We start from the raw sequence: 15,315 nt of genomic DNA on the forward strand, positions 1-15,315 counted from the left end.
ATATAATTAGTTGTATTTATAGGGGTTATTATAGCACTAATCTATAATAAGGGGGTTATTACAGAAACCCCCTGGACCTCACTAATTTTCAAAGCCTGGCTACGGCAATGGTCCTGAGCTAGACATTATCAGCTGTTCCTTCAAAAATCTTCCATATTTGAGGAGAAACATCTAAGACACAGAAGATCGAGGCTGCTTAGCTAAAAGATCAACATCTACACAAAAAAAATCTTCTGGGAAGGGAGAAAATTGGAGAACATTTTTTCAGATGTTCTTCTTCCGTTGCTCCTTTAAGAACGTCCCAGGTTTAAGTGAAGACGCTAAAGGTAGATTTCATGAAAGCATGCTGTTGTAGGCCACAGTTTCCACAGATTGTCTGAGATCCGCGTCATAAGGCGCAGTCTCCATGGAAACTGTTGAGTCGCCTGACTCTTGGATCACTGTCATAATACAATTTTATGTTCCTTTTTTTTTAAGTTAACAGGTGTATTATTCTGATCTGCCTTTGTGCTCCATAAAAGATCATTTCTATTCTCTCACACAGTTTTGGATACGCTGAATTAAATAAATGATGTTAGAAAACTGAACAATGCAAGCCATTATGAAAACTGAAAAATGAATGGGCAGCACCAATGGTTGACATGATGATTATAATGTTGCGCACATAATGTTTTGCTCGTGGGTCTTCGGATGACTCACTCACCAAAGGCGTGGGCGACTTTTCCACGTCCAAAATCAGCTTCCCTATGTTTCCTCTGTCATGGATTCTCTGCATGGCTTCCTTCACCTACAGGTTAACAAGAGCAATGAATCACACACACACAAAACCTCATTAAGTCAAACAAATGTGCTTTCGATCGACCTCATACAGTGAATCTTAAGCTCCAATTTGCCTCACGTCAAGTGTGAAGTGCCACAGACAAGACTAAAGGAGGCAGCAGAGTCTCAATCAGCAATCAACCCAATCCACTCTACTTCAGCTCTGAAATCCTCATTGTTCAAACCTGTATGATTTTATCTCTTTAGTGGAACTCAAAAAGAGAGATTCTTTAATGATTCTGTTGGTCACTAAGTTCTCCACAAACTTCCAATGAATGGCGACTACAGCTTCCAAAAGTCATGAACGCAGTTCCTATGATTTGTGCACTACATTCTGCCTTCTGAAGCCTTCATGTGAAGAACAGACAGAGATCTAAGTTGTTCTTCGTTGATAATCTTCAGCTGTTCCCCCAAGTGGATTTGTGAGGCTCAAAATATGACTTTCAGTGATTTATTCCACAAACAGCTGTTATATGACTTCCGAAGACTTAGAAAATAATGCACAGATTTTGTAAATTACTTCTTGTATGCCATTGCATGCATTTGGAAAACTACAATCCCCTTTCATTTCAATTCTATATGAAGGAACAATCTCTTTGAAGAAAACTATATGGGTTTGGACCACCCTAATGGATGGAGCACACTAGAATTCACAGATTTTCTCCCTGGTTTACAGCCTGGACGAGGCCACACCAACTACTGAAAGTCAAGGCCAGACTGCAGATTTTGGACTGTTGGAGTTGACAGATTTCAGAGAAAATTGCCGCAGTCTATGATGGACACAGACTCTGATTTTTAACTTCAGTCTATGATTTCATCCAGTCGGCAGACATAAAAAATGATTAATATTTTAAAACACATATTGTTTTAATTTTTACTGTGTCTCAAAGCAACGTGCATGCTTCTGTGTGAGCAAGTTGTTTTTCAGAACAATTAAGTCTGGTAATGTGTGATCCTCAGTCGTTTACTGTATGATGCTCAGTTTTTTCTCTTACAAGGTGGGCAAGTGTATGATGCCTTTTATCCTACGATTTATCCTAAGCTCCAGGATGCTTTGCACAAATCATAGGAGTAACTTCCTGTAAGCAAACATGAATTATCCCAAAAGCTTAATTATTTCCACAACAATAATACAGACATATTAAATATCACTGCAGTTCTATATGTCTATTTTGTGTAACGTCCAATGACTTGATCAAATGTGTTCATTAGCATTAATATATTAATGTTAATAACATATTAACTGTCTTTTTGAGTGGAAGTTCCCCAAACTAGAAGTGCCACCCATTAATTAAAATGCAGAAGGCTCATTTAGTTAAGAGGTAAGACAGAGATCAAATTAAATACAAGGTGCTAGCCATTCACATGACATCACAGGGCACACTTCACAACCAGACAGAATACACAAGACATTATTGTGGAATATGATTATCAAGCTAGAGATTATAATTATACTGTGCCCACAGGTTATGTGTGTCCACATCTTATGAAGTGACTGTTAACTGCATGAATCAGTAAATTAATAAACATGACAGCTGCTAGTCAGGCCCTCAGAATAGAAACACGACAACTGTTAACAGACCCTGGCACCTGCTTTCTGAAGCCAAAATTATGGAAGAAAATGAATAAATGTAAGTACCACTCGATGGTAATAATCATTGCCAATTCAAAACAGGTTATTTCCATTTAAAAGACACTTTTCATCCACAGTCCTCTACACTAACATAGTGTCTCGGTCAAAGGTACACGAGTTATCCTAATATCCTTCATAACTGCAGTTATTGTTTTGTACTTATAAAGCTCTTATAAAACCAAAAGTGTCTTAAGTATGTCACAGTAAATACTTACATTTTTTTGGGGGAAAAAAATAGTATTGCTAGCGTATATTGCTACACTTATCTGATGAAATACAGTAAAAAAATGTGCAATATAGAGTATATATACATTCATATTGTGAAATATTATTAACATTTAAAATAAATGTTCTGTATTAATATATTTTAAAATGTAATTTATCACTGCGATGGGAAAGCTGAATGTTCAGCATCAATACTGCAGTCTTCAGTGTCACATGATCTTTCAGAAATCATTCTAACATATTGATTTGGTGCTCAATTATTATTTGTGCTTAATTATTAATAATGGTTCTTAATATTATGAATGTTGAAAACAGCGGTTTTTGCTGTTTAATATTTTTGTGGAAATGGTGATGCATTTTTTAGGATTCTTTGATGAACAGAAAGTTCCAAAGAACAGCATTTATTTGAAATGGAGGTTTATTTCAAAATCAGCTTTGCCATCACAAGACTGAATGACATTTTAAAATATATTAATTTAGAGAATTTATTTTAAATGTTAATGATATTTCACAATATGAATGTATGTATATATATATATATATATATATATACTCTATATTGCACATTTTTACTGTATTTCATCAGATAAGTGCAGCAATATTAGCAATATACACTAGTTCTTTTAAATTCTACTTCAAAATATTACTGTTTTTAATGTATTTTTCATCAAATAAATGTTGCTTTGGTATAAGGAGCATAAAATACTTTTTTTAGAAACATGAAACATACTTAAACCATTAAGCACTAATTTTACAAAGTATTTTTTTTATAAACCAAGTATTAAGCAAAATGTGTTGCAAAAGACTTATGAACCTCAAAAAGACCCCTATGATTATTTTAAACTGCACATTACATAAGTGTAAATGGTACTCGATAAGGCCTGCTAAGTATTAAACTTCCGCATGTAACTCATCCCAAAAACACCTTAGCTTTAAAGCAAAGGACAAAGAGTTTAACAACCAATGGCACTGCTGTTCTGCCCATTAGGTGAGTAAAAGTCTGCTTACGGACATCACCCACATCCACTCCCTCTTCCCATAAATCAACAAGGATCGTTCTCCAACCGTGTCCCTGAGAATCAGTGATATTGCAAATATGCAGCAGGTTTAATTGTGTCTGAATGAGTCACAGTGGCTAAGCAGGATTGGGGTAATAAAATGCATCCGTGGAAGACTGCCTCATAAAATCCCCAGAAGCACATTGAGACACTCAGGGGTTTCAGCACAAATCTAATTTTCAAAGCCTCACAAATATTCATTTATACATCCAATTTTAAAATGCTTAAATCCAATGGCTCTAGGCCAGAAGCTTCATATTCAAACTGTGGATTTTGAATGCAACTTGCCAGAAAGCATTTGAGCTTTTTTGATTAATGAAGGCCTGTTACAGCACAAGATTTGTCAGACAATCTCATATTCATTTTAATATAGTTAGTTAAGTCAACACAAGGCCATAACCATGTCCTAAACATTATGGGGAAGAAAAGAAGAACATTAAAATAATTATAATTCATTGTAATAAATATGAAATGTTTTCAAATATATATATATATATATATATATATATATATATATATATATATATATATATATATATATATATATATATATATATATATATATATATATATATGCTGAAAAAATGCTGTGAGTTAAAAATTAAAATTTGCTGAAAATTGACCCTCAGGCCATCCAAAGATCCAAAACAGTTCATCACAATAATCACAAGTAATCCACACTCCAGTCATCAATTAACGTCTTGTGAAGTGAAACGCTGTGCTTATAACAAACAAAACTAAAATGTTTTCTAACTTCAAACCATTGCTTCCAGCTAAATACTGTATACATTTCTTAATTTTGCTCTCTCCAGTCCAAAACATTTCTAAACAAATCTGTGGATTTTGATGTGATAGGACAACAGGGATTGACTTTTTTTTAACTAGGAAGCATTACACGGCCTGATATTTTGGCCAGAAGCAATGCTTTATAGTTAAAATGCCTTAATGACGGATTTGTTTCTTGCAAACATTCTTTTTCCTTTACAAGATGTTAATTGATAGACTGGAGTGGTGTGGATTATTTATGAATTATTGTGATGTTTTTATCAGCTGTTTCTGACGGCACCCATTCACTGCAGATGATTCATTACTGAGCAAGTGATGACCTGAGGGTGAGTACAGTTTCAGCAAATTTTCATTTTTTGGTTTCACATTTAGTCATGAATTAAGCAAATTATAGCCGTTATTTTCAACTCAAGTAGTTTGCATAATTGTACGTTACTGTCCATAATATTTCTCTCAGATAAAAAGGTATAAAAGTTGTCACCGATGTAGTACCTTTTAAAAAGGCACACCTTTGTACCTAAAGAGCCCATACTGGTACCTTAAAGGTACATATTAGAACATAAAGTGTACATATTAGTACCTAAATGGTCAAAAAGTGTACCTTTTGAAAAGGTACCACTCCAGTGACAGTTTTTTTTACCAGTTCTTCTGAGTGTAAAGCAACATAAGTGAGTACAACAGAGCAACAAAACATATTAAAAAGATCAATTTGACCAATTCTAATTATTACTCCGTGTCTATGTGGTTGGAGCCCTGGTAAAAATATTGTTATTTCAGAAAAGTGAATCTTTACATTTGAAAATCTGCCCTGATCTGTATCCTAAACATGTTCATTAACACAGAGACAAAAGGTAACCTCAGATCAGCCTACAATGAGCTCAGGTTGGCACTGGTTTTCACCCTCTGGAATTCCCCTCCCACACACTGAAGTCACGGGGGTCTGAGCACCCGGGCGTTGTGCCCACTTCCCTCGCTCTCAAATAATACTCAAATAATGCACCTGATCAAGAGTCACTGTACTGGAATGGAATGAAAGCGCCAATCCCTGTGATTTGCTGGTCAGCTATATACCATATGAGCATCATATGTATGAACAAGTACTAAATTAAATCTGAAGACTTTTTAAGCAGTAAAACAATTTCTCAGCTCTGTTAATATAAACGAGGAACCACATAGGACAGCACACCTCTAAGAAACCGCTCTGAACTCTTTTATTCTCAAGCATGAGCCACGGAGTGACCTTACATTAGTGTTTTCCTTGGTGTTATGTGCCAGTTTGAGCCTGGTGCCGCCACAGCTTGTGAGGACTATTAGTCTCTAGTCAGACACATCAGAGCACATGCAGTCTCTGACTTTATCAGGCTTCGGCCGCTCGTTCTGTTCAGCTGTTTGAATATAATGATCTGGGTTACTCTGTAACTTTAATTAAAGCAATGTCACTGACAGGAGCCACCCCCACCCCATGTCTGTCTTTCCCATAACCTATTAAATACTGTTTTACACAGCTATGTGGTTACTAGGGTGTTCTTGGTGGTTGCCAGGTCATTGTTGTTATAGAGTTGCTGAGGTATTCTGGACGGTTGCCAGTAGGGCTACTCCAGATTAAAATTCGTTTTAACTGAGCAGTCGTTAATTTAAACCAGGGCTTGAAAACGAAAAAAAAAAAAAATCAATCGGTTCACTCCGAGCAGAATCGATATTTTAACATTTCTGTTCTGCGTTCCTCTGATATTATTACCGTTCCGAAACAGGTTCGGGTGGAAGAAAAACCGCTTAATAACGTTATTTAAAATATATATATATTATTTGCCTATATTTTGCCTAATAATAATAATAATAATAATAAAGTATAGTGTTTTCTTTAGTGTTACTCTATACAAAAAAATGGAGATCTAATGCTTAGTCACACCCAATACAGCATCATCTTCTCTAGATTTTGGCCAAATGTAAGATACTTAAAAATAAATTAATTAAAAAAAAAATCTATCAACACTTTAACAACATCAAACTATTTTTAAGATATTTAAAAATGTTTGCTGCATTGTAAAAAAAAAAAAAAACACACTTGTATAAGATTGCGTTTTGAGAGTAAAAAAAAAAAACTTAAGTCATGGCTCACATCGCATTTTATTAGCCCTATTACTTCCGAAATAATGAAGGCTAAAATGCCTTTAACTAGTCTAAAGTAAATGTTTAAAACATTTTTAAAACAGTTATTAGTTTATCTCCAAAGCAAATCCTCTAAAGTTATAGGCTAAAAAAACGTAAATCCAAAAACCAATTAAAGGTGAAGCTGATGCCTACCTCTTTCAAAAATAACGAAATTAACATCCCTAGTAAGTAATGTCACAGTGCAAAGAATATAGAATAATAGTTACTGTATAATAAGTAACGCTGACTCCAAATTTCATTCTAAGAATTACTTTGAGGTTAATACAGCAAATTAAAATTGTTCAGCTTACGGTACATTTGAGTAGCTCCGATAGGCTATTTTCCCCTAAGGCCTGGTTCACACGGGACGATTTTAAAATTGTCGGCCGATTTTCCAAACCTGAGAGACCCCACACACGGCGATAAAATATCACGGGTCATATATCAACAGTTTTGGCCGTTCAGTGTGTGGTATGCAGCCACACGGCAAAATCAACACATCACACACGAACCGATTTGACTCCCGAGCATTCCCAGGTCAGACGGGAAATCTCGCAAAATCCCTCGAGATCAAACGTGACTTTAGAGTAAACAATCATGGCGGACGAAGAGGATGCAGTGGCCATATTTTGTGCTTTGTTTTTAATGAAAAAAAACATAAGAAAAACAAGAAAAGGCGATGGTCAAAGAGGTGGAGACAATGCGAGCATGGACTATACTTGCTACATCATGATATGGAGGTAAGTTGTTGTTTTATCTCATAGAAATGTTGTTACGTACTACACAGATTAATAACTGTTGAAGTAAACGTTCATATATTCGTTTCCATGTACTCTGGTGGACTGCAGTTGTGGATGTAGTTATGCCCATCGACTTTATTTGTATTGTTATATTTTACAGGTTTTTGACAGAGAAACCTTCCTTACCGCCTCGTCACCTCGCTTTCTGATTGGCTACACGCCACAGTCCACAGGCTGCGTGATTGTTTATCCTCGGGGGACACCACACACGAGAAGAAATCGGGCCAAATAAATCCAACATGTTGGATATCCCCGATTTGAGATCGGAGCGGTCCCGACGTCCTTCCGAGCAGAGGAGAGCAGTCTTAACACACCACACACGGCAGGAATATTTGATCAGATTATTTTACGATAATCGGAGCATCCTAAGATTGTCGGAAGAGGGTGAATCGGGGCTAAAACCTGCCTAATTATCCTGCCGTGTGAACCAGCCTTAACTCCACAAAAAAATCTATTCAATTATTTAAGAACAGGAATTAAAAATATAAGCTATAGCATATTAACGACAAACCAAAACTAATTGATTTATGCCAAAACAAAACTCAAACCAACGTTGGGTCTCATTCAACACAAAATCAAATGTTTCAGTATTCGCGATGTATTTGAATGCCAAATGATTATATGACAAATTATTATAAATAGCCTACACTGTAAAAAATAAGTGTAATTTTAACTGTAAAATTTTGTAAAAATGCTACGGAAAAAAACTGATAATAGGTTAACAATAAGTTCCCGTACTATATACAGGGAAAAACTGTAAAAGATCTAACAAAGCATTTAATGTAAATTTACAGTAAAATTCTGTTAATTATACAGCTTTTAGAAGTAAAAAAAGAACAAATCAATGTATAATTTACAGTCTAAAACTGTAAACTGATACACTCCACGTTTGAAAGTATTTTGTTTAAATAATCATGTTTTTAAATAGTTCTTGTTATCAGTTATGTACATTTGAGCTTTATGTTACATCTTCTGTTGCTTAATGAAAGTTTTTTGCATTATTTAAGTATCACGTGTGTTACCATGATGGTGTTTTGTGTTTCCATAAATGTGCACCTTCTATATGTTAATATATACTTCTGCTTGTGGTGAAGCTACTTGTGATGAGCTTTGATACTTCATGTGGCTTTCTCTTATACAGTACCATCTTTATTATTATGGTGGTTGTCAGTATTTTCAAGGTACAAAACAGATTTAATTTTGTGTGTTGTTGAATTTACTGGTTTATATTCACATTTTCTTGTTTGTAAATTACAGCTTTATATTGTAAAATTAACAGTTTTCGACGTAAATGTGTTTACAGTTTTCTGTATTTTTACAAAATTATTCTGGCAACCACAGCTGCCAAAAAGTTTTTGTAAAAACAACAAGAAATTTTTTACAGTGTATGTTAACAGTGTTTATCATAGTTTGTAATGCTTGTAAACATTTTGTGTCTGCATTATGTCTATTTCTGAATGAAATAATCTTTTTTTCTCTCTTAAAAAAATATTTGTTTATATATATATATATATATATATATATATATATATATATATATATATATATATATATGATGAGTTCACAGCTGAGCGGACATTTCACTCGTTGGCTTCAGCACATTTGCATATGCCGTACTGCTGAAATTCGTTATTGGTTGACAGCAAATTTTAAATATTAAATGGAACGATAAAATGTTATTAACTGGTTAATGGCCATTACAATTTTCGATTCTGTTCGGAACTATAAAATGTTATTTAGTTTCTGGTTCTGGTTCTGTTCCTGTCAAAATTTTGTTTATTTCCGGTTTTCGTTTTCGTTCCTTGAACCGGTTCAGAGCCCTGATTTAATCCATTATTCGACTAATCACACATTTATATTAATCTGAGTACTGAGTACGTATATGGTGGGTTGGCCTTTAATATATAGCCTATTCCGTGCTCAAGCGTACACATAAACACACACCACAAAGCACCAGCAAAATAAATTATGTGAATGTGTTGGGGGGAAAAAAAGTAAGGAGATATTTTAATTATTTATAACTAAACTAGTGTTTTCTGAGTCAGTGTCGGCCTCAAAGATGAAGATGATGATGCTGAATTTCCATCTCCGCATTACAGTGACACGCCTTCACAGAGAAATGTACCTCATATGGATTACGTAATCAGAGAGTATTTTTTTCGAGTTTTAAAGTAGACATTTCAAGCTTTCTATAGACAGGAATGCACATTAGTGATGTAAACTGTACTTATAAGTCAACTAAGTTCAGAACTCATTTGCATAGTGACATGGTTGACAGCTGTCGATATATAGAAATTACCAAAAGGATCAACTGTTAATGATCTGTTCATCATGGACATGGACAGTTTATGTTCTGTGACTAAATGACAATTTTTAGTTTAGTAATTTTCATCATCAGACATGTCCACATAAAGTCACCGCTTGCCACTATGCTGTGTGAGGAACCACAAAAAAGGATGCCTGGGCCGTAAGCCTCTTCTCGCCAACTAATGTTAAGTCAACTATGAGGGTGCATCCTGAACTAATGTCTACAGGTATGTGTATCAGCTATTTTACAAAAAGTTTGAACATGACTTTTCAATAATTTATCAGAATTTACAATCTGGTTTACCGTTTTAAACTTCATTTTTACATAAAAACTTAGGCACATCCCAATGAATGAGATTAGAGTGCTTTACTTGTTCTTCCAAATGTAAATCAGAGAGCACTTCACAAAAATCAAACAGTGCTTTCAGTAGCACTAGTCCTCATCCCATGAGATCTGCACAGAGGAATCTGAAGAGCTTTCAAGAAGCCTGTGATTATAAAGAAATTAAAGTTTGTATATAGACTCACAACACTCAGAGGTCTGCTTTGATCTGTTTATGGAAAGGCCTTTGTCCCACTCCAAAAAAACACTGAGGGTTGCTACACTGTAAAATTGCCGCGGCTGATACAGAAGAGCATATGGTGATACGGAGAGACACAGAGGAGACTGTTTACAAAGGAATTGTTGAATAAAGTCGTTATTTTTGTTTTCTTCGCTTACAAACAGTATTCTCATCGCGTCAAAACATTACAGTTGAAACACTGAAGGCAGATGGACTATTCTGACGATGTCTTTCGTACTTTTCTGGACCTTGACAGGGTATTTCACTTGGCACTCAATAGCCGCGTTTCCACTGTCGGGACAAAAGTGGGCATGCTAGTGCGTGCCAGGGCCAATCGCGTTTCCACTGTCACTGCCAGTGCCTCGATGCTTCCTCAGGGTCAATGGCCAGGTTTTTTGGCCCGATGAAAACCTTGGGCTAAAGCAGGCCAGCCGGGGTTAGAGGAGTAGTTATGAACAAAGGCTGCGTTTCTCTGCATCTGGAGAGCGTCTGGGCCGCGGATCATAACTGAAAGTTATAACACCAGAATTAAAAACTTTTTAAAATAAGTTAAGCTCAAAAATCACTTTCAGTCATAAGAAAGTATTTGAAATAACTTGATCTGATGTGGATTATAATCACCATACAAGGCATTATGAGGTATCTATAAAGCGATGCAAAAGATTATGCACGCTAGCCATTAACATTACCATAGTAAACATGGTAAATACGACCGCTGGAGAAATCATACGTCATCTTCTTTTTCTCTATTACAATCGCGTATTTATTTAGTAAAATTTTATCTGTCATAAGTCTCGTCTAGAGAGTTTATCTCCACGTAGCATATGTCATAAAAATAAAAGAAAGTTTTTTGGGGGTTTTTTTGCTAGCTTTTATAAAAATACAGAAATGTTCATTATTTCTAAATGTGATGTATATAGGCTATTGTGACTTCCAATAAACAGAAACAGACTCAACTGAATAAGCAGGATAACGCTTTTCTGGGGGACATTTTCAATTATGATAAATTAATTCATCATGATCAAAGTGTCACTTATTATAGTAAAACATGCTTTTGTAATTAAATATTTAACAAAGCATGCAAAAAAACAGCCGCTTTTATCATGTTCGTTTTGTGATCGCGCTAGTTCCAGTGACTTATTTCTTATTAGTTTTCTGATAACTTCTCTTTGTTGGTGTAATGATGGGGTTTCATTTCAAGCTTCTGGCTGGACGGTGGAAAAGCTGCGCTATTTTGGCCTCGTGCTACAGGACCGAGGCTATTAGCCCCACGTGGCCCGTTTGAAGCACTGGCTTGCACTGGCCCGACACTGGAAACACAGCTAATGGGACAGTCACAAGCCTCGCAGTTTAAAACCAAAATATCTTAAATTGTGTTCCAAAGATGAACTGAGCTTTTACGGGTTTGGAACGACATGAGGGTAAGTGATTCATGACAAAATTTTAATTTTGGGGTGGAGTATCCCTTTAAATATACTCTAATTATTTTCCACAAAAACATACAAAAGAAATCCTAAAATAAATTTTTCCAGGTTTAACCCTAAAATTTTAAGTAATATTTCAAGATGAACAATTACTGGGCGGAAGAAACAATCAAAAGGTTTATGTTCAGGAAAATCATGTTAAAATCTGAGTATCAAATATGTTACATCAAGCTTTAGGGGAATTTTTTGGAATTTTATTTGTTCATCTCTCAATTATCATCACCTCTCATTACATTTCATTATATGTTTTGCAGAAAAATGTTCCATTTAAAAAAAGATTTTCTGTCCATTATTTCAGGCTTTAAAAGGTTAATTTGATTTTCAATTTCATGTTGTCAGAGTTATACCTCACTGGATGCAAATAAGACCCTGGTTAATCCAGCTGGTTAACCCAAGGTTTACAAATTTACAGTCAAACCAAGATTAATAAGAAATATGGAAGAATTACAGGTTACAAGGGATCCATGAAATGTGAAAGCTACTTAAGTTTAGAATAAATCAAGTATCCAGCTGCAGCCTTAAGCAAAGAACATCCATTATCTGTTATGAAAATGCTGTAATGTGCTTAACAACAAGCTGCTTCATATGTGTGTGGGTGGCTTAGACTTAACAGTATGCAAAAACAGATAATTCTTCTGCTTGTTCAAACTGTGTACAAATGATTAAGTCCTTATTTCTAGTTTTATGTGTCATAATAAACTCCCCTGAGCAAATGCTCACTTAGCCATGCAGTATGAGGGGCTAATTAGCCAAAGCCCACAGGCACAGGACAATTAAGCAAACGTCAAGTATTTGCCTGTCAAGCATCATGCTTCGAGATACAGCTCTGCCGTTCTGTTCCACAGGCCTCGGATCAGTGCTGAACTAAATGTCATTGCATCTGACTCAAAGTGACTGCCAAGCCACTCTTCTGCCAGGTCACCAGACACCGTCACGGAGCAGGCCCCTGGTTACCACAACAACAGTGCAATGTGCAGTGTGATTGAGAAGAAAATGTCACAGAGTGGCTTCTTTGTTGGGCACAGCAGCCAATGAGATTTTCACTGATGTGAGACAGCACTACAAGCTCAAATAGAGCTCAAATGAGCATGAATGGAGTGCTTTACGACCAAACATTCCCAATAAAAAATTGCTTGAAAATAGTGATTAGGAAGAATGTCTCAATTGGTGTGATAACATTGGGGAATCTCACCAAACCTATTAAAACATGGCCGGGTTTAGACTTTATTTTATTGGAATTTTATCAAACTTGATGAGCCCTATTTTAACAATCTAAACGAAAAATGTTAAGCGCAGGTGCACTCAGGGCGTGTCCAAATCAACTTTTGCTATTTAACGACGGAAAAACGGTCTGTGCGCCGGGGCGCATTTCTGGAATGGGTTGTCCCTATTCTTTTAATAAATAATGGGCATAATGTTCAATAAACCAATCAGAGTGTCATCTCCCATTCCCTTCAAGAGCGAGATGCGCTCGCGCCAGGGCGGACCGCTATTTACATGGGGGAATTTGTTGGCGAAAAAGCTGAATACTTCTCAAGTGAAGAAACGAATACTTCTGAATACTTCTCAAAGTGAAAGCGCACAAGCAGATCATCAATGGGACAAGCAGGAATCCACCAAAGCTTCCCGAGGTGAAGAAGGCATGGGATGAAGTGAATTTCATTCATCATTATAAGTAGTAATAGGCTGAATTGCAAATAGGTAGCCTAATTCTAATACACGCAATGACTATCCATCATTGCATTTTTATATTTATATGGCCTACACAATAATATTATTTTACACTGTAGTCCTTTTGTTTTTAATATTTGGTATGTTTGTGTGATGTGCATCCCTGTGTGTAATAAGCAAAGTCAACGTGCACTGTGGACCCACCCAGAGTCTATGGCCTGTCTATTTTCAGCTCCTTAAAATAGCAATGTGGCAGAACACACCTGCTGGACGGGAAAATGCGAACGGCGCCGGACTGAAACTAGCAAACACACTTGCGCTGCGCATTGCATCGCATTGCACTGGGTGTATGATAGGGCCCAATGACTTTTGTGCCAATTGCTATGTGAAGCAAAAAAATATAATTTGTGGACATGATTGAACGAGCCAAAAAGTATTAGAAAACAAAAAATGGGATTGAAAATGATGATTATGAATAATGTCTCAATTTTATTGTACATGACTGCTAATGGAAGTGATTGGTAAATTTATGAAAAAAAGGATTGCGATATGAAAAAAAAAAACTTGAGCAAATGTGTGCAATCAGCCACAGTACAAAAAAAGAACATGGCAACAATGAAAGGGAAGGGGTTCTAAAACATCAAGAGTGCAAAATAGAGACACAAACACTTACACAAAGAGAGAGACAGAGTCAGATCAATGGCTGGGTTTGAAACGGTTTACCAGAAACCTGAAGACTCAACTGAAAGGTTGAAATTAGAGCCAGTTGGTCTTTGGTCTGCATGAAGCCTAATCAAACATTAACAAGGTTTAGGACATTGAAAGGGGTTCCCTCAATACTTCACTCGTACTACATCGAAGACGCTTATGGGAAAAACTAATTTTTCTCCTGAACTGAAGCCTTATTCAATCACACAGTGAAACTGCATGGCGATTGGTTTGTGCAGTGTTATTAAAACAAACCAAAGGCTCGGCAGTGGTGCTGCACGAACCTATGGCAGCGAAGCCCGCCAAAATGGGCGTGGGATCTGGCTATATATTGGCCACTTCACCACAGGAATTCAGATTTCTTCTCCTTTAGCAACGACGTCACATCACTTTGCTGATCTCCACTGAACTGCTCGCCGTTGACACGCCTCGCACTGGAACTCGACTGCCGGTCCCCGCTGCAGATACATCGCTTCCCTGCAGCCAACCGGCGAGAGAGAGAGAGCCGGCAAGGAAGAAAAGGTGGTGCAGAGGATTAAAGCAACAGGATGAAAGCGAGCTCACGCTGGCTCAGCCCCCATGTGACTCGTTTTCTCCGCCCAGAGGGGATTCCCCAGTCCTCTTTATTCAGCCAGACCAATGTCCCTCTGCTGCCACGAGTGATCTAGTCTTGTTTGGAGGGACTGAGGAGGAACTGCTAGAGGACAGCATGGACCCCGCTGGACCCCGCCCCCGCAACGTTATCTGAACCCAGCCGCATGAAACTCGGGATGGATGCGAACTTATCCACGTTCTCTCCAGGGCAGTGGATGAGCTGGGTCTGGAATGGTCTCCTCCAGAGTAACCATCCCGTAGCCATCTGGATGAATGGTTTCTGCCGGTTTCTTCCCCTCATCAGAGAACCGCCCCATTCTTCCCTAAGATCCAAACTTCTCGCCGCCACTGATGAATCTGGCCCGGATGTCGCCACGCTCAGGGAGCTGAGAAGTGCAACGGACTTGACACTGCGTGCTACCTAGAGCACTGCCCAGGCCATCGGACGCTTGATGGCTAACCTGGTCGTCCTGGAGCGCCAGGAGATCCTCACGGAGATCAAGGATGCTGACAGAG

General features: G+C 37.1%; 1 protein-coding gene across 1 annotated transcript in view; it reads right to left on the minus strand.

Moving 5' to 3' along the window:
- LOC113051772 (synaptic vesicle membrane protein VAT-1 homolog-like) overlaps positions 1–15,315 on the minus strand; it is a 41,341-nt gene that overhangs the window by 3,821 nt on the left and 22,205 nt on the right. The window contains exon 8 of the mRNA XM_026215836.1: positions 704–787. Coding sequence (XP_026071621.1) covers positions 704–787 — 84 coding nt within the window. The remainder of the gene's footprint in view (positions 1–703; positions 788–15,315) is intronic.

The sequence above is a fragment of the Carassius auratus genome, chromosome 32, assembly GCF_003368295.1.
Source record: "Carassius auratus strain Wakin chromosome 32, ASM336829v1, whole genome shotgun sequence".
In the NCBI taxonomy this organism is placed as follows: Eukaryota; Metazoa; Chordata; class Actinopteri; order Cypriniformes; family Cyprinidae; genus Carassius; species Carassius auratus.